This window comes from Mastomys coucha, unplaced genomic scaffold (assembly GCF_008632895.1).
Source record: "Mastomys coucha isolate ucsf_1 unplaced genomic scaffold, UCSF_Mcou_1 pScaffold4, whole genome shotgun sequence".
NCBI lineage: Eukaryota > Metazoa > Chordata > Mammalia > Rodentia > Muridae > Mastomys > Mastomys coucha.
Window position 1 is genome coordinate 44,357,349 of NW_022196910.1, and position 19,571 is coordinate 44,376,919.

Genomic DNA, 19,571 nt, shown 5'->3' on the forward strand with positions numbered 1-19,571 from the left:
AAAAAAAAAAAAAAAAAAAAAAAGGGACAGCCATGGGGTGGCCATGCCTGCTGATCTTGCTTTTCCCCTGGCATCAGAGATGACGCCATGGCAGACAAAGAACAAGGCCTGATGGGGTCTCCATCTATAGGGAGGGAAGGGGCTCTAGTCACCCAGAGGGGCCCACATCCCATTGGGCAGACTCCAGACTCCCCAGGCTGTAGGGAGTTAAGACTTTTCTGTATTTTTGTCTGTGTTGTTTTCTGTCTCAGGGCCTTAACTCTGTGGCCCAGGCTGGCAAGGACTTGAAGGCATTGGGATTAACCAGCCTGAGACACTAGGGTTGTAAGGTTTGTTTACATTCAGCCTTGCTAGGACATTAAGCCTCCCAACCCGCACCCCATCAATAGCACTTTCAAATTACCTATTAGGGACCTGTCTGAGTGCTGTTTAGATCTAGAATGGTGTGGAGTGATAGTAAAACTGACAGATGCTAAGTAACAAGGAAAGTCTTAACTTATGGCAAGACCACTAACAAACACCAGCTCCCTAGTAAGTATGACATTTGCACATTATTAAATGACTCATTTTCTTCTTGCGAAGGTTAATGTTACTCACAGGTCTTTCATTAGGGTCAATGAAAAATATTTTGATTATTATTTCAAATTCACCCCATCCTGTTTCCGTAATTTCATATGGAGGCTTAGTAACGACTAGAGAGAGGGAAGAAAAAGAAAACAATTACTGATTTAGTTCCTGTTCCCTGGCCCTTTTGGAACTATTATATGATGAATCAAGAACTATACCTCACCTCTTAAAGGATTGCCATAGCTTTCATGTAATTTAAACTGGATTTTCTTCACATATGCTGACATATCCTAAAAGAGAGAGAAATCAGTTCTCTGACAGAAACAGACTTGGCAACTGAACACAATCTTATACAATACACTTTCCTTCAAAGTTTAGAGAACATAATTAAAACAAAACATGAGTTAGCTGGCCTAGCTAACCAAGAAGCTGAGGAAGGATGACTAAGTTTGAGAGCAGCCTGGGCAACTTAGCCAGACTCTGCTTCAACATAAAATGTTTTATAAGGGCAGGGATACAGCTCAAGACTCAAACTTGGTTTCTTCTCCCAAAAAACAATCAAAACAAAATAGGCCAGTGAGGTGCCACACTTTAAATCCCAGCACTCAGGTGGCAGAAGCAGGAGGACCCCAATTTGAGGTCAGCCGGTCTACACAGCTGAATTACAGCCCCGACAGACCTACATATCAAGAACTTGTCCACACACCAACAAACCCCCAGCCCCCTGTGCCAAGTTCTTTCCTATCACTTGTTCTGCAAATCCTGGGTTTTGAGGGGACATGGCTGTTGAGACAGGTCTTACTATGTAGCCCAGGCTACACAGAACTTGCCATCTTCTTGCCACAGTGCTGGGCTTATAAGCATGTGTTACCACTATCTGGCTCAAGTTCTGCTTTTCTATGCACCAATAAATAACATTCTCAGTTAATTCTGACTTCCATTAGAAACAATAGCAAGATCTGGGATAATTTTATAGAAAGAACTACACCAAGAAAACCATGTCTGTAGTCAATTTTTAGAAACAATTTGTGTGTGGTGTGAGGAAAGGATGCGTGCACGCCAGGCCAGGGGCCGTCAGGTGTACTCCTCTACTGCTCTCCACCTTACTTTTTGGGTTCAGGGTCTCTCACTGACCCTGGAGCTCAGCAATCATGCATGGCTACCTGACCAGGAAGCCCAGGGATCATCATGTCTCTACCCCAGTAACTGAATTACAAGACACCCCCGCCCTGCTCCCACCAGCTTTTCTCAGGTTCTCAAGATCACACTGCAGGCACTCTTCGGTTTAGCCACCAACTTCCTCCTCCTCCCACCCTTTATAAAGACTGCCCCATATGTGAGTACACATTCCTAAGTGAACACGTTTGTGCACACATGTGAGTGTGGGTATGTGTGTAGACATGCCCAAGGAAGCCAGAGTCACCGGATCCCTGTGAGCTGCCTTACGTGGGTGCTGGGGACCAACTCAGGTCCTTTGCAAGTGCATTACTTGCTTAACTGCTGAGTCATCTCTCCAGCTCCTTATCTTAATTTTATTGAGGACGAATTTTTGAAAAACTGTCTTCATTAATTACATGAAGATGAGGGTTCTCATTTTATTGTTTCTGACGGGGCTGGTAGTGGGAGTCTACAATGGGCCCACTTCAGACTTGGAAAGCTACTATACACAATTTCACAGTTTACTGTCAAGAAAACAAACTGTATTTCAAACATTAGTTTCAGGAAAAGCAAATGCCTACCTCATTTCTGTATGGCTTTACATACACTGTCCACTGGTGAGTGTGCCCGTCTTCTTCTCTTTTCTTTCCAAAATACCGGGCAACATTGCCATAAACGATTGGCTTAACGATGGTAACCCCCTAAAAGAAAAGCAAGCTTAAAATCAGTAAATATTTCACCACCACCTGAATAAACAACACGAACAAAGGTGACTTGGTTTAGGGAACCGCAGTCTAACCACGTACGGGTTTACTTAGAACAGGGATCTCAAACCAATGTTACATTCATTAATGGTTTTTTTTGTTTGTTTGTTTATTTTGTTTTTTAAGACAGGGTTTCACTTGGGAGGGAAAGGCAGGCGGATTTCTGAGTTCGAGGCCAGCCTGGTCTACAGAGTGAGTTCCAGGACAGCCAGAGCTATACAGAGAAACCCTGTCTTGAAAAACCAAAAAAGAAAAAAAAGACAGGGTTTTTCTGTGTAGCCCTGGCTGTCCTGGAACTCACTCTGTAGACCAGGCTGGCCTCGAACTCAGAAATCCACCTTCCTCTGCTTCCTGAGTGCTGGGATTAAAGGCATGGGCCACCATTGCCCCGCCACACTCATTAACATTAGCACAATGCTTCCCACGTGAGGGGCTGGGGAAGATGGTTCAGCAGTTGAAGCACTTGCTGCTCTTGCAGAAGACTATAAAGTCCGGGCGCCCTGTGCAGCACATGTGCAAGTCAGGGATGATTTGCAGTTGTAGATTCTCTTCCATGTGGGTCCTGAGACCTGAACTGAGGTCATCAGGCTTGGTGGCAAGTGCCTTTTACCTGCTGAGCTGTCTCATGGCTGGAAAGATGGCCTAAAATGCCCTCATCTGAATCAGCATATAAAAGCACATGAGTACTTGATTAAAGAAAAACAAAATGCCTTCACAAACCTAAAAGCTAGGCTACTGAGGTCAAGCTGCCACTTTGACTGGCTTTGCTTGCTGGTAAAAGCTTTTAAATTTTAAATTAGCCTGTTTACCAAAGCACAGCACAAAACCTAAGGTCAGTTTATGAGAGAATTTAAGGGCAAGCATTTTCTGCTGTCATCGTTATTATGCACATTACAGTCTGGGTATGAAGTACCCCCACCCAAAGGCTTATTGCTGGTCCCCAGCTGGTGGCACTGAGAGGTGACTAGACGATGGAAGCACTGACCTTATCAATGGATCAGTATATGATCAGCTCCCAGCAGAATGGCCTAGTAGGAGACAGGGACAGTGGAACACCCCGGCCACTTGGGTTGGGTCTCCTCTCAAGGGCCTACCTTGTTCTTGCCCCTTCCACCTCCTGCTACCAAGGAGGAAATTCATTTGAGGACTTCAGGCCTAATTTTCTCAAGTTATCCTAGACTAAAAACTACAAACTTTTAGATTTAACTTGTGCAAGTAGAGAAGAGTTTTCCCATTAACCCCTTGCTCTGTAGTCACTTTCTACCAGCCCAAAACCTTACCTAAAAGCTTGGGCAAATGCAGAGCTCTACAAAGCCTCATATACTAGCACTGACTTTTACTTGGCATTTCTTTCTCCTATTGCATGTCAGGGCTTTAAGATTTTCAAGGATTTCTCATCTTACATTTACACTTAAGACAGCTATGGATATACAGACACTATGATTAAGGTAATAAAAATAATATGGCACTGATGAAGATTTTAAAAATTAAGTAGATTGGTGTAAAAGTGATTTTACACCAAAAAAAAACGTTTCTGTGGTAAGATCTGTAAGTAGGAGCTAAAACTGGGAGAGGATCAGGAACCAGTGGCTTAAAAAGTAACCAGCAGGGCTGAAGAGATGGCTCAGTGGTTAAGAGCAATGACTGCTCTTTCCAGAGGACCTGAGTTCAACTCACAGCAACCACATGGTGGCTCAAAACCACCTGTAATGGGATCTGATGCCCTCTTTTGGAGTGTCTGAAGAGAGCTACAGTGTATAAATATACATTTAAGAAAAAAAAAAAATTGGGGGTGGGGTGGGGAGTGGCGCAGTGCACGCCTTTAATCCCAGCACTTGGGAGGCAAAAGCAAGCGGATTTCTGAGTTCGAGGCCAGCCTGGTCAACAGAGTGAGTTCCAGGACAGCCAGGGCTATACTGAGAAACCCTGTCTCAAAAACAAACAAACAAACAAACAAAAAAAGTAACCAGCAGATGTAGGAAGGTGGGAGGGGGCGAGCTGGAGGGCACACTGGGAAAAGACGTCTCAGCACTGGCTGGTCAGCCAAAGACTAACCCTAACGACACACCTACATGGTGACACCAGACAACCTACTCCTGCAAGTAGTCCTCTGACCTCCACCCCTAATAATACATGTAAAGAAAAATGCTAATATAAATGTGAGGGAACTGAGTGTCACAACGTCCAGTATTAAGCTGGGACTCTATGACAACCTTCATTAAACACGAAAGCAGCTAAGCGCTCTTTGATGACTTTATTAGCACGGGGCTTCCGGAAGGACAAGGCGGGCGAGCCTGTCCAAGAGCTGCGGTTACCTCGTCTGGTGGCTACACAGGATGCCCTAGCCATCCCGGAACCTTTGTTTTTGGCGGGACGGAGGCGGTGACGGGGACTCGGGGCCCAATGAGCACCGAGCTTCCGCTCTGCGCGCCGCGGCTGCGCACTGACCTTCACTCTCCCGCCGGAGTCAGGTCCAAATTCCGCCATTCTCTTGAACATATTGTCCCAGGGAAAGAGCCGCGGCTGCCAGGGAAAGAGCTTAGGCCGGCGGGGTTGCCGCTCCCCTCACAGGCCCGCTCCTCCCGCGCGAGCCCGGGCCGAGGGGTTCAGGCGAGTCACTGGGGCTCGCGGAGCCGAACAGCCACCTCCTCCACACCCGCCGCGTCGGGGTCGGCCATTCAGCCCCGCGGTGGGAGAGCCGAACGGAAGGGGGGCGGGGGAAAAGGGCGGCAGCGCATGCGCAATGGTGTTAGACAAACACTGCGCATGCGCGAGGCTGCCTCCTTCCCGGGTGCGAGACAGATGAGCAGTTTCAGCGGATAAAGAGTGACAGGGATAATTTTAGGAAGAACTCCAGAACTTATGGGTAGGGAAGCACCCAGCACCAAAATGGTGAGCGTTTGTAGCTTTAGGGTTGAGATAATCCCACACACTTCAAGATTATGGACTCTGGAATCAAAGCTTCTGATTGGGCAGGTCAGATAACTGAGAGTGAGGTTGGTAAAGAATTTGCTCTCAAGCCTGGTGACCCGATTTCGATTCCCAAAGCCAAAATGATGGAACTAGAGAAATGACCGCTCTCCCTTTCTCCCTCCTCATGGCTCAATCTATTCTGCTTACCATGTTCAGTTTGAGACTCTTCCAGATTCCGCGGGCTGTTCTCTCCTTCATATCTACAGTAAAAGTCTCCTAAACTATACCTAAGAGGGGTCATGTTCTTATTTTCATTCCCCATTCTTCTCTTTCATACCCTTCCCCAGTTGGAACCCTTCTTTCCAACAAGCCCCCCTCCTACTTTCATGTCCTCTTAGTTCGTGACTTACTGGGTTTAATTGGCATTTCCTGTTCTACCATGGATGTGGGATTCTTTACTGGAGCAAGAGTAACTCATCAGTGGCTACCTTTAAAAAAAAAACACGGTATTTCTTTCCCAAACAGTCATGAATTGTGAGTAGTCCCTCAGGGAAGGCTGAGGCCCATGGACCCCTCCCGCCATCCGCAATGAAATGTCAGCACGCCAATCACAGGTCTTAAGCAGATAACCACAGCTGCAGTAAGTTCATGAGTGCAATGGCCACACATCATGGTCAGAAGGTGTCAGGTTTTTTTTTTTTTTTTACTACATGCCTCCCCATTCTCTGCTCTTAGATTCTTTATGCCCCAAAATATTCCCCAACCTTGGAAGGAGTGATACAACTGCCCCATATAGTGATAAGCACACCACCATCTCTTATTCCTGGGCTTTTTGGCTAGTTTTGAGTTTCAGCATTAACCACTTGCTCATTACAATAAACTTCTCTGATGAAGGCTGGGCATAGCACGAATCAATGAGAATAATCAGGAGACTGAGAAGTGAATTTGACAGCATGGTCAATCAATTTTTGCTATTTTTTTTTAAAAAGATTTATCTATGGGAGTACACTGTAGCTGTCTTCAGACACAACAGAAAAGGGCGTCAGATCCCATTACAGATGGTTATGAGCCACCATGTGGTTGCTGGGATTTGAACTCAGGACCTCTGGAAGAGCAGCCAGTGCTCTTAACCACTGAGCCATCTCTCCAGTCCCCAATTTTTGCTAATCTTTAATAAAAGTTTTTGGTTTTTACTCTATTATCTATTTAGAGAGTGTGTGCGTGATTTCAGAGTATATCTTGTGGCAGTCCTACAACGTGGGTCCTAGGGATCTGGTTCAAGTCATCAGGCTTAATAACAAGTGCCTTTAATTTTGCCAGCCCTGGCTGTTTTCTGTAGTCATCCTGTATTTTGGGGTTGTTCTGGCAGGTCTTGAGTATGTCCTATCTCTGTTTCTTAGCTGATATTTAAATGTCATTCCCCTTCCTTGATCACCTGATATAAGCTTATAGCTTCTAAGGGAAGCATTCCCTCCAGGAAGGAGACAGGAGGTTCCTGAAGTAAAGAACTCACAGGTTCAAGAAGTTCTAAAGTTAACAAGATGCACAAGGTCCCTCCCAAAGGTTAAAGAAGCAATAAGATCCCTTACTGCTTCGGGGAAGGGAGGAGGCAGAAGTCTTGGACAGAGAGCCCACACTCATCCTGTGGAGTTGTCTGGGGGACACTCTGTCCTACTGAGCTGCTTTAGCGTCACACAGCAAGCTCAAGGTTGTAGAATGTTGAGTCATCACTCACCCTGGCCTGGGATTTTCAGTGAGGCAGCTGCCTTTGAGGCAGCCCTGCTCCTGTGAGTTACCCCTCACACATTCTCTTGTGAGTAACTACAGTAGATTCACTGGCTTGCCAAGGTAGACCTTGCCTGGTCTAGTTGGTGCTTTGGTCTTTTCTTGCTTTCCTCCTCAGGAAAGGTCATATGACATTTCCTATGCTGGTCTCTGCTCTACAACTTCACAGACTTGAGATACGACCTAGACTTCTTCAAGCTGTTGTACTGGAATCATGGGAGATTAAGAAAAATGTGTTGGAATGAGGGTCTACCACGTTCTACTCATCATTCTAGGTGTTTGGGATGTGGAAATGAACAACAGAGAAGAAATCTGCCTGGTACAATGGCAAACACTCATAACTAGCACTCAAAAGGCAGAGGCCGGAAGTGTTCAAGGCCAGCCTGAGCTAAATAGAAAGTCACAGGCCAAGCTGGCATGGTGGATTAGCACTGTGTCCTCAACACTCAAGAGGCTGAGTGAGGCAGGAGGTTTGCTTAGAGTTCAAGATCAGACTGGGTCATAGAGTGGGCTCAAAATGATAAAAAGTTTTAGCCAGCCTGAGCAGCATAGGGAGACCTTTTCTCAAAAAGGAAAGAACGAACCAACCAACCAACCACGAGCCCTCCTTCCTCTCAGTGGTTTGGTGTAGCGCAGTGCTGCTCAGCCTTCCTAACGCTGCAACCTCTGAACTGTTCCTCATGTTGTGGTGACCCCAACCATAACATTATTTTCATTGCTACTTCATAACTGTGATTTTACTACTATTATGTATAGTAATATAAACCTATTTGAAATGTAGAATATCTGATATACAACCCCTGTGAAAGGGTCATTGGGTCTCCAGGTTGAAAAATCACTGGCATAGTGCCTCAGGAAAGGGACATATTAAAGGCACCATCCTTTAATGGAGGAGAGAGCAGTCCCTTACCCACTGAGGCGGGATCCTGAGGGGAGGGCATCTCTTAGACAGCAGGGCAATGTTGGGATAGCGATTACACCACATTTCTAATTGTCAGAGACTTAAATGATGGAAAAGGAAAAAATGAGAATGAACTCCATGATGGAGGTATTGGTGTAGATGTATTTTCAATTCAAAAGATTTAGGGATAAGTGTAGTATAAGTGTATGCATCCTCTAGGTTTCCCCAGCAATAGGGCCTGAAAATAATGACATCTGAGTGCTCAGATATTTTTTTCCCTTTATTTTGGGGTTCTAGTGGGGAGCATGCCATGGTGTGTGTGTGGGGGTCAAAGAACAACTTCCAGAAATCGGTTCTCTCCTTGCACATGTGAGTTCAGGGGAATCCAAGTCAATATCATATGAGGCTGCAAATGTCTTTACCCATTAAGCCACCTTGATGCTCCCCCAGGACTTATTTTTAAAATACTATTTATTATAAGAAATCAGGATTCCAAGCCGAGCAGTGGTAGCACAGGCCTTTAATCCCAGCACTTGGGAGGCAGAGGCAGGCAGATTTCTGAGTTCGAGGCCAGCCTGGTCTACAGAGTGAGTTCCAGGACAGCCGGGGCTACAAAGAGAAACCCTGTCAGGGGGGTGGGGGGAGAAAGAAAGAGAGATAGAGAGAAAGAAAGAAAGAAAGAAAGAAAGAAAGAAAGAAAGAAAGAAAGAAAGAAAGAAAGAGAGAGAGAAAGAAAGAAAGAGAGAAAGAAAGAAAGAGAGAAAGAAAGAAAGAAGGCTGAGAAAATTACCTTGCTTGCTCACACTTTGTTACTCTGTAACAAGTTGCTTAGTAACATGTGCGTGGGTTCTTGAGAATAATTCAGTTGTTTTTGTTGTTATTGTTCCCGTTTACCTTACTACATAAAATGCTTTTCATGCAAAGGTCCTGGGGCACACACTGGTTTTTCATAGTCATTCGCTAGAAGAAAAAGAAAATGTAACCACACTGAAATTGTACATTGCTTGAAAGGTTTTGCTGGGATATATAAGCTGTGGGAGAAAAAATAAAGTTGTTGGAACTTGCTCGCTGGAGTTTACGCCACCCACCAAAGATGTGTGTATGTGTGTATACAGGAAATGCTTAGAACTTTGTGCCATCCACTCAATGTGTGAATGTGTATATATCTGTCTGTCTGTCTGACTGTATGAAGTTTGTTGGTCATTAGAGCTTGTTGAAGTTTGCTCTGTCCATCCATCCATCCATCCATCCATCCATCCATCCATCCATCCATCCATCCATCCAGTGTGTGTGTGTGTGTGTGTGTGTGTGTGTGTGTGTGTGTATCTTTCCCCCTTTTTTTCCTCTTTTTTCTTGCCTTACTTTTGTGGCTTCCAAGGGATTCTTTGTCAGCCAGCCCCCCAGGGAACATCAATCAGACTCTATGCCCTGCCTTAGTTTACCCTGGATGTCAAAGCTGGTCTTTGACAATAGGGCTTCTCTGACTGTCAGAGTTCCAATTTCTTAACAAGAAAACCCCCAGAGTTTCAACAATCCTGTATTCATTTGCTTGCAAAAGAAAAAGCCCAGCCAGCCACTGTCCCCCAACTCCCAGTGAACCGTGCTCTGTAGGAGCAGAGGATTCTAAGCTTGAAAGGGAGAGTGGCAAGGAAAGAGGGGCGGGATTACCTCAGGTTTTAAAAAGAACCAACCAGGAGGAGCGAGGGTGGAGTGTGAAAGTCACAGATGGAGGAGACCATGTGAGGCAGGAAGGAGAGGGAGGGGGCACCTGGAGGGCTTGCCAATACTAGGTTCAAAGATAAGAACACCTCTGCATAAGAGTGTTGAGACAAGACTACAGCCATATTTAAGTGTAAGATATTTTTGTGAAAGGCATCCTGGGTTTTAATTTCTTAACTAGATTTGTTTTGTTTTTCAAGACGGTGTTTCTCTGTGTAGCCCTGGCTGTCCTGGAACTCAACTCTGTAGACCAGTCGGCCTTGAACTCAGAAATCTGCCTGCCTCTGCCTCCCAGATGCTGGGATTAAAAAGGTACAAGATCCCATCTGCCACTCTTAGTTAGATTTTTTTGTTGTTGTTAGACATTTAAAATTTTTTTCTTTTATTTATTTCTTTCTTTTTTCTTTCTTTCTTTCTTTCTTTTTTTTTTTTTTTTTTTTTTTTTTTTTTTTTTTTTTTTTTTTTTTTTTTTTTTTTTGATTTTTTTCGAGACAGGGTTTCTCTGTATAGCCCTGGCTGTCCTGAAACTCACTCTGTAGACCAGGCTGGCCTTGAATTCAGAAATCTGCCTGCCTCTGCCTCCCAAGTGCTAGGATTAAAGGCGTGTGCCAGCACTGCCAAGCTATTTCTTTTATTTTTGAGATCATAACATCACTACAAATTTCTCCCTTCCCTTTTCTCTTTCTGAACCCCCTCATATGCCCCTCCTTGCCCTCTTTCAAGTTTATGGCCTCTTTTTTCCCCAGTAATTGTTATTACATGCCTAAGTTGTTAGTATGTACACACACACACACATATCCCTAAACATATCTGCTCAGTGTCTCCCTTTTTATTTACTTTTAGTGTGTGTGTGTTGCCTACATGTAGTATGGGTACCATTTTCATGCACAGTACCTTATATGTGGAAAGATGGTCTAAGATCCCCTGGAACAGGAGTCACAGATGGTTGTGAGCCACCTTGTGGGTGGCAAGAACTGACCCCAAGTCCTTTGTATGAGGGGCAAGTGCTCTTATGCACTGGTCATCTGTCCAGTCCTGTAACAGTTTTTAACAGTCTTCCTTGAGTCACTGTCTTCCTTGTGGGTCATGGAAACAGTGCTCTGGTTGGAAACCCTTGTCAGGGTATTTATCTAGCACTACTACCTGCTACACTGCTCTGGGATGGCACTTATTGTCCCTCTCAGAGCTTTACAGAAAGCACATCATGGCTTCGAGCGACTTACTGTCATGAGTCATGCAGAACTGGAGTAAAAGTGTGAGATTCAAGGGCACACACAGGTGACATTCCTGCATCAGAGTCAAGGGCACACACAGGTGACATTCCTGCATCAGAGTCAAGGGCACACAGGTGACATTCCTGCATCAGAGTCAAGGGCACACAAGTGACATTCCTGCATCAGAGTCAAGGGCACACAGGTGACATTCCTGCATCAGAGTCAAGGGCACACAGGTGACATTCCTGCATCAGAGTCAAGGGCACACACAGGTGACATTCCTGCATCAGAGTCAAGGGCACACACAGGTGACATTCCTGTGTGAGAGTCAAGGGCAGACACAGGTGACATTCCTGTGTGAGAGTCAAGGGCAGACACAGGTGACATTCCTGTGTGAGAGTCAAGGGCACACACAGGTGGCATTCCTGTGTGAGAGTCAAGGGCACAAACAGGTGACATTCCTGTGTGAGAATCAAGGGCAGACACAGGTGACATTCCTGTGTGAGAGTCAAGGGCACAAACAGGTGACATTCCTGTGTGAGAGTCAAGGGCAGACACAGGTGACATTACTCCTGTGTGAGAGTCAAGGGCAGACAGAGGTGGCATTCCTGCATCAGAGTTAAGGGCAGACAGAGGTGGCATTCCTGTGTGAGGTTCCACCTGTGGCTCGGATGATGAGCTTAAGATAGCCAAAGCAGAGAGCTGTGGGAACTGGGGCCATATGGGATGGGAAGCTTTTCAGACTTCGAAGGCCAGAGGCAAGAGGTAAGACATTCAATGAAGAGCAGAGATATATGCTGAAAAATGGGAAGCAATAAGGCTGGAATGCTCAGGCTGCTAACCTCAGCGTCACTAGGATCTAGAACTCCATTCTGGAGGTAATGGGAAACTAGTCACACATTTTTTAAAAAAGATTTTATTTATTTTATATATATGATGAGACACACCAGAAGAGGACATCAGATCTCATTATAGATGGTTGTGAGCCACCATGTGGTTGCTGGGAATTGAACTCGGGGCCTCTGCAAGTGCAGTCAGTGCTCTTAACTACTGAGCCATCTCTCCAGCCCCACAAATTTTAAATTAGGGGTAACAGGATCAAGATCTTTCTTAGAAGCCTCTTCAGGGCTGCTCATATGACTCAGTGCATAGAGGCATTTGTCGCCAAATCCAGTGACCTGAGTTTGATCCTGAGCCTCACCTTGTGGGCAGACAGAACCAGCTCCTAAAAGTTGTTCTCACCTTCACATGCATACTGTGGCCCAGTTGCACCTTACCACACACAGGTGACATTCAATAAATAATAAATAAATAAATGTAAATAAATGTAAATGTAAATAATAAGTAAATAAATGTAACACAATTTAAAAACCACCGTAGACTGGACTCGGGGAGAACTTCCAGAAAGCCAACAAATACTTTGAGTGGCTGATGGTACTGGGAACTGGAGAGAGTTAGAGAGATCAGGAGCAATTTCTAAAGGTAAAAAGTGAGTTCTCACTGGCTACCTAGAATATTCAGAGACAAAGGAAAAGGAAATAATGGCAGTTTTTAAGTATCAAATGTTTATAAGAACCTAGCATAGTTTTTGTGTATCAAATGTTTGTAAAAATCTAGTCAAGTAATGAACTGTAATTTGTCCAACGTTCCTTTTTTGCATATTTATTTGCTGGTCACTGTTGCACATTTGTTTGGTTTGGTTTGTTTTTCTCAAAGGGTTTCTCTGTGTGGACTTGACTGTCCTGGAAGTCACTCTATATAGTCCAGGCTGCCCTAGAACTCACAGAGCTCTGCCCCTGCCTCCCAAGTGCTGGAATTAAAGGTGTGTGGGGGCCACCATTGCCTAATTTGCAGCTATATCTCTAATGCCAGATTCGTTGATGTGTGTGATGGTTAACCATGATAGTCCCTCAAGTGAAGAATTGCCATCACCAGATTGACCTTCGCCATGTCAGTGGGGTCATTTCCCTGAGTGATAATTTGTGTAGGAGGACCCAGTCCCATGTGGGTGGCTTTCGATAGGTGTTAGAAAGGTAACCTGGCTTGAGCTGAGAGCAGTTTTCTTCTGTGGAGCCTCCCTCTGCTTCTGCTTTAGCCTCAACTTCTCTCCATGATGAACTGTTATCTGAGAGAAACCCTTTCCCCTGCAGTTTGCTTTTGGCCATGCTGTTTATCTTGACAACAGGAAAAAGTACTATCGCACACTGTTGGCTTTTCCTACAGCAGTATCTAGCTATTGACATTTGTCGAGGATCCAAAAGAAATTGAAACTATCGTACACACACACACACACACACACATATATATGTCATTATTTCTCCGTGGACACTAGAAGAGTGTATTGGTGACAGACAGTATGTGCATTACAAATCCACTAATGGTAATATATGAATAATTTTACTGCTGTTGTTAATTGCAATGGCATTTGTTAATGCAAACTCATCTATCTCGGATTTGGATGAAATGCCTGAATGTAAGTTTAAGAAAATTCAGGACAGAACAGCTCATTGCTCCCCTCAGTCTTGAATCCCCTCATGGTCAGTAAGATGCACAGGAACATTCACTCAAGGGCAGAACAGACTGTCACAAGCACAGTGCATTTATTTGTGAAGCAATACAAATGACACACTTCGGGCAAACACTGAAGTCAAAGGTCAGCATAGGAAAATGATGTCTAATATAAGTCTCCTGATTTCAGCCATTTAGAAGACACCTTTGCAATCTATGTCTTGTCCCACAGAGATTTTGGAGTAGTTTAAACAGACCAAGGGATCAGATACCACCATAGCTGTGATTTTTGCCTAAGATGATTGTGTGTGTGTGTGTGTGTGTGTGTGTGTGTGTTTGTTTGGGAAATAGTTCATTATTAATTATTAAGCCTGAGTTCCTTTGTTGAAGGAGAATGGAATGTTAGAAAAGCATTTGAAAATCAAGGATTTAGAGAAATACTCTCCTACTTCAGTTTCATTCACAAGATGAAAAAAAATCTAGGCTTAACATCAAATCTAGGCTTAACATCAAATGATAAGCACCCTAGTCAGCCGGGCGGTGGTGGCGCACCTTTAAGAGGCAGAGACAGGCAGATTTCTGAGTTTGAGGCCAGCCTAGGCTACAGAGTGAGTTCAAGGACAGCCAGGGCTACACAGAGAAAGCAGTTAGTAGGAGGCATTTCAGGATAAAGACTGTCATTTATTTTAGCTCTTGCTCCTGTGCAGCTTTGACGGGGAATGCCAGCAGGGTGACCTTTTACCTGGCTGTTTACCATGCTCTGAAGAAGAGCCAAATGATCTGCACAAGGAGACAGTTACAGCCCACAGCCCTGAATGTACTGATCGAGGTCTTTGTTCTCACAGTTTGTTCTCCATCCTTCCCTGTAAAGAAAAGTAATCAGGAAATGGTTCAAATCAATCTTCTTTATGACATGCACACTTTAGAACTCTTAAGAGCCAAAGTAATATAAAGACAATAAAACACAAGCTACAGGTACATCCAGAAAGCAGTAACTCGGAGCGTGCACAAGTGAGTTGCTCCTCCCAACACCCTCAGTAGAGCACAGAACAGAGGAAATAGTGTTGAATCATGCATTACATTTTCTTATGGACAAGTAGTTTTAAGATATGACAAAGAAATAGCATGTGGGAAGTGTGTGTGTGTGTGTGTGTGTGTGTGTGTGTGTGGTTGTGCGTGCCCACCATGTGTGCAGAGGACAGAGGAGAATGTCAGTTTTTGAGGCAGGGTCTCTTGCTGGGCCTGGAGCTCACTCAGCTGAGCTCCTGGCTATGCTGTCTGGCCAGCACCTCCCCTGGGACTGCAAGCACACAGTCCCCACCTGGCTGTTTTATATAGGGTTTGGGAAAGCAATCTCAGGTTTTCATGCTTGTGAAGCTAGCATGTTTACTGACTGAGTTATCTCCTCAGCCCTAGAATGTGGGAACTCTAGGAGTACCCTAAAATAACTCTAGGAGTAGAAGTGTGAGATTCGGGGCTGGAGAGATAGCTCAGTGGTTAAGAGCACTGACTGCTCTTCCATAGGTCCTGAATTCAAATCCCAGCAACCACATGATGGCTCACAACCATCCGTAATGGGATCAGATGCCCTCTTCTGGTGTGTCTGAAGACATCAACAGTGTCCTCACATACATTAAATAAGTAAATAAAAAAAAAAGTGTGAGATTCTGAGTTTCTTACACGATGGAAGGAGTGCATTGTTTCACTGAAGCCAGGAATTGCCATTCTTTTGTTGGTAAATTGACACTGGCCTTCCAGTGTCTGCTCTTAAAAGGTGTCAGCGATAGGGGAGCTTAAAGCAGTCTGTCCCACCTACCATCCCCCCGCCCCACCCCTGAGACAGGGTTTCTCTGTAAAGTCCTGGCTGTCCTGGAATTCTCTGTAGACCAGGCTTGGACTCAGAATCACAGGCCTATGTCTACCTATGGAGTGCTGAGTTAAAGACGTGTGCAACCCTCACCCTGTACCGGTTTCCCCTTTAACAATGAAAACATACCATGTAGTAATTCCTAGTGGATCCTTCACGATCCTCTTTGCACAAGTTACAGCTTTCCAGATGTTATCCTTCAGCAAATCTAGAGGAGAAGGGTAAGGAATGAAAGAGCCAGCACAGGAAATGCATTTTCAGTTTAGATTTAGTCGGCTTTGCTCTGCTACATTAAGCAAGCGCAACAAGGCACCATCTCTCCATAGTCCATATACCTCTGACTGTCAGAGGCACAATTTTCTTTATTCTGTCTCCTTTTAATCAGGATGCAAATACTTTGTCACTTAATAAAGTCACTGGAAGTTCTGGAATTTCTAACTAATATGGAAGTGTCTCTTTGTACTTCACCCTAAAGTAAAACATGCTTATACCTTTCCACCTGGAATTTCTGCAATGAAAGTTTATCTTGGAGAACTAACAGTGAGACAAGGCAGTGGTTAAGAGCACTTGTTGCTCTTGCAGAGGATGAGGATTCACTCCAAGCACCCACATGGTGGCTCAAAACCCACAGCCAGCCATAGCTGCGGTGTCAGGGGATCCACAGCCCTCTTCTGACTTCCTTGGATTCCAGGCATGCATACAGGCAGTGCACACACATATGTGTAGAGAAAATATTTGTACACACAAAACAAATAACTCTAAATTTAAAAAAGAAATAATATGAAAAGTACTTGAATACATATGTGTGACACTTGTCCGCAGCAACTTATTAAAGGGAAAAATGGAAGTAGCGTTAGTGCTTAACTCGGATAGCCCAGCCGGTAGATGACAGGGTAAACATACAGTGGAATTTTATTCATGAGTTAAAAATGATAATACAGAGTTTGTATTTGTTGATTGACAACAATTTTGAGTGGTGAGAATCAAATTATAAATGTATACATACTTGTGTGTGTATATACACACAGAATTGAATTTTGTCAAGCACACATCAAGTATTAGTATGTGAACAATATAATTTTATCTATACATACGTGATTGATATGCATTCTGGAAGAATAAACACCAAGAGTCAGTAGTGTTTGTAAGCTACTTGAAACTTATATTGTAGCCGCTACATTTTCTTTCTTTTGTTAGAAACTTGATCCTTTAGTCGTAGATTATTATATAATGCCAAGTGTTTTAAAAGCAAATTAACAAGATTTAAAAATGAATATTCTCTTCTGGTAATTTTAACATTTAACCATTTAATGCTTGTTTGATTTTAACATTTAAATACTTAATGATGTTAGTGCTGACGTGTATTTCAGGAGCTAACAAGTTCACGTTCTTTCTTTCTAATATGCACCAGGATTAATATTCCTGGACTTTGGTATGCTGTTTTTCTTATGAAAAAAATCAGTTTTTCAGATTCATAAACCCATAATCTAATTTTCCAGGAGTGACAACCATTATCAAGTAGAGTGGGGTTTTTTTTGACATACAAACTAAAGAACTTAGAAATAAAATATCATAATGTTTTGAATTCACTGTAAAACTGCACTAGGCAAAATACTAAGATTTAAAATTTGTAGTCACATGGATGTTTATTATACTAATATCTAATTTTCTGTGTTTTAAGAGCATTTGAGGCTGAGCTGTGGTGGCACACGCCTTTAATCCCAGCATTTGGGAGGCAGAGGCAGGCGGATTTCTGAGTTCAAGGCCAGCCTGGTCTACAGAGTGAGTTCCAGGACAGCTGGTTATACAGAGAAACCCTGTCTTGAAAAACAAAACAAAACAAAACAACAACAAAAAAAGAGCATTGGACATAAAAGGACATAGAGTCAGTTTATCCCTGAACTACCTCTAAGGAATTAGGAGGATTTGTTTATCAATGCATTATTCTAAACCAAAGTATAGTATGAGTGATTAGGCCATTTAAAAGACATTCACAGGGTTGGTGAGATGGCTCAGCGAGGAAGAGCACCGACTGCTCTTCGGAAGGTCATGAGTTCAAATCCCAGCAACCACATGGTGGCTCACAACCACCCATAATGAGATCTGATGCCCTCTTCTGGTGTGTCTGAAGACAGCTACAGTGTACTTGTAATAAATAAATAAATAAATCTTTAAAAAAAAAAAAAAGACATTCACAGATCATTCCATAATTATTTGTATGTTAAAACACCATCTTTTTATGATACCAAGTGTTCATTTTTTTCCTTGAATGAGGACAGCACCCAGGATTTCGTGGAAAGAAGTAGAGTCATGTGAGTGTCACCATGCCCCCAGTTCTTACTTGCGGGAATCTTTGGGGGACAATAATTACTACTTAGAGGTTTAGATGGTATGCTTCCAGGTCTTTGATGAACCCAAAGCTATGCTGCCATTGGTACTGAATGTTTTTCTTGTAAGTCTCACCAAAGAACTGGTGATATCTTACAGCATCATCTTGTCTTACCTTTGCAGAGTATCCGACAAAAGTTCATTGATCCTGGGGTTTTGTGGTCATTACACCAGTATCGGCTACTGATCTGAAATATCCCATAGTTGGTGCTTTGGTCTTCATGGTGGAATCTTGTAGCTTTCGTGTTAAAATTACTCTCTGATTTGGCCAAACAAACCCCTGAAAAGAAGTTATTTTATTAATAAGTAGTAAGATTAAATGAATTACACTGTTCACCCTTTAGATAGCTGGTTGTAATTTTATTAATAACTTGCTTTGTAAGTATAGAGATGTATTAACTTATAACATATCTTAACACTTTAGTGTCTTTTGCTGGGCTTGAGAGAGGGGGGCGGCTAAAGGACAGCTAAATCGAGGCTAGAGGACAGCAGCTTTGGAGTCAGCTCTCTCCTTCTGTCATTACCTGGGTTCTGGGCTTCATACTCAGGTTACCAAGCTTATGTAGCAAGTGTGTTTATCAGATGAACCATCGAGCTGGCCTCTCTTTTGCTCACTGTGTTTCCCAGGCTAATTTCCTGGGCTCCAGTTAACTTTTCACCTTGGCCTCTTGGGTAGTTGGGACTACAGTTGAGGGCCACCATTTGTGGGTCACAGCCTTAGCTTTATATGGCTTTGAGAGAGTGTCTTTGTAATGTAAGTCATCTTTGTGATAGTAAGCCAAGGTAAGGTGCTTCTGAGATTACTAAAATAGTGTCTCTTCCATTGCTTTTATGCTTAGTCCCCCTTTCGGATTGATCATTCCTCCCCGTGCATGCTCTGGAGTGGCATTTCTCAGAAGCTATAAAGCAGAGGACACTCACAGTCTGCCAGGCTGATTCCGTGGAAGCCATCTAGACCAAATCTTTTCAGAGTTTTGGCCATAGCACATCGGCTGTAGGTCCTGCCCTGGACAGTGATGGAGAGCAGGAGGAGCCCTAGAGTAAGGAGAGTTAGGAGAGACTTCATGTTGCCTGGGAACCACCTCACCAGCTGCCCAGAGCAATCAGGCCCCGGTATTTAAGCATCTCTCAACTCCCTTCATCCTCTACTAGTTTGGGGACTCTGCCTTTTGAGCTTCATGCAAAACAGGAAGTTCTTATTGATCCACAAACTTCAAAAGCATTTTCCCCAACGTTTGAACTGAGATATTCTGGTCTAGAGAGAACGATGAAATGATATTGTTCAAAGACTTGGCTCGCAGAAACTGGGAGCTAGTCCTGCTTCCAGAGTAAGAAGCTCATTCTGTTTCATCTTGAATGTCAGCAATATAAAGAGAAGTAAAGTGGTTATGTTTCACTGCTTAAAATATGGTGTGACTGTAAAGCAGTGGGTTTTTAAAATTAAATTGCTTTGTGTGCATTTGCCATTTTGCATTTGTCTTTTTCACTTAACATTATCTTACCTAGACCTTCCCACAAAATGAATCTCTTAGTATTTAGCGTGTTATGACTTGCTTTGTCAATTTCTTTTTCTAGACTTTCTGGATCATATTATAAATTTTGAATTGTTGTAAATCAGCACTTTGTTTTTTTTTCTGAGACAGGATGTCATTGTGTAACTGGCTGGTCTGGAAACTGCTATGTAGACCAGGGTATCCTTAAACTCCCCACCTCCTGAGTGCTGGTATTAAAGACATGAGCCACCATGCCCGGCAGACAGGTTTGGGGTTTTTTTGTTTTCTTTTTTG

General features: G+C 43.6%; 2 protein-coding genes across 2 annotated transcripts in view; both read right to left on the reverse strand.

Moving 5' to 3' along the window:
- Yeats4 (YEATS domain containing 4) overlaps nt 1-5,220 on the reverse strand; it is a 10,094-nt gene extending 4,874 nt beyond the window's left edge. Inside the window, exons 1-4 of the mRNA XM_031349702.1 lie at nt 4,938-5,220; nt 2,307-2,426; nt 791-857; nt 598-692 (exon numbers count right to left, since the gene is read on the reverse strand). Of these exons, the coding sequence (XP_031205562.1) occupies nt 598-692; nt 791-857; nt 2,307-2,426; nt 4,938-4,988 (333 nt within the window). The 5' untranslated portion in view covers nt 4,989-5,220. The remainder of the gene's footprint in view (nt 1-597; nt 693-790; nt 858-2,306; nt 2,427-4,937) is intronic.
- An 8,949-nt stretch (nt 5,221-14,169) lies between these two features.
- On the reverse strand, nt 14,170-19,047 carry Lyz (lysozyme). The gene is made up of 4 exons (XM_031349703.1): nt 18,706-19,047; nt 17,900-18,064; nt 15,526-15,604; nt 14,170-14,392 (listed from the first exon to the last, which is right to left on the reverse strand). The coding sequence occupies exons 1-4, from the start codon at nt 18,848-18,850 to the stop codon at nt 14,326-14,328; spliced, it is 456 nt and encodes a 151-aa protein (XP_031205563.1). The 5' UTR covers nt 18,851-19,047; the 3' UTR covers nt 14,170-14,325.
- Nucleotides 19,048-19,571: the final 524 nt, after the last annotated feature.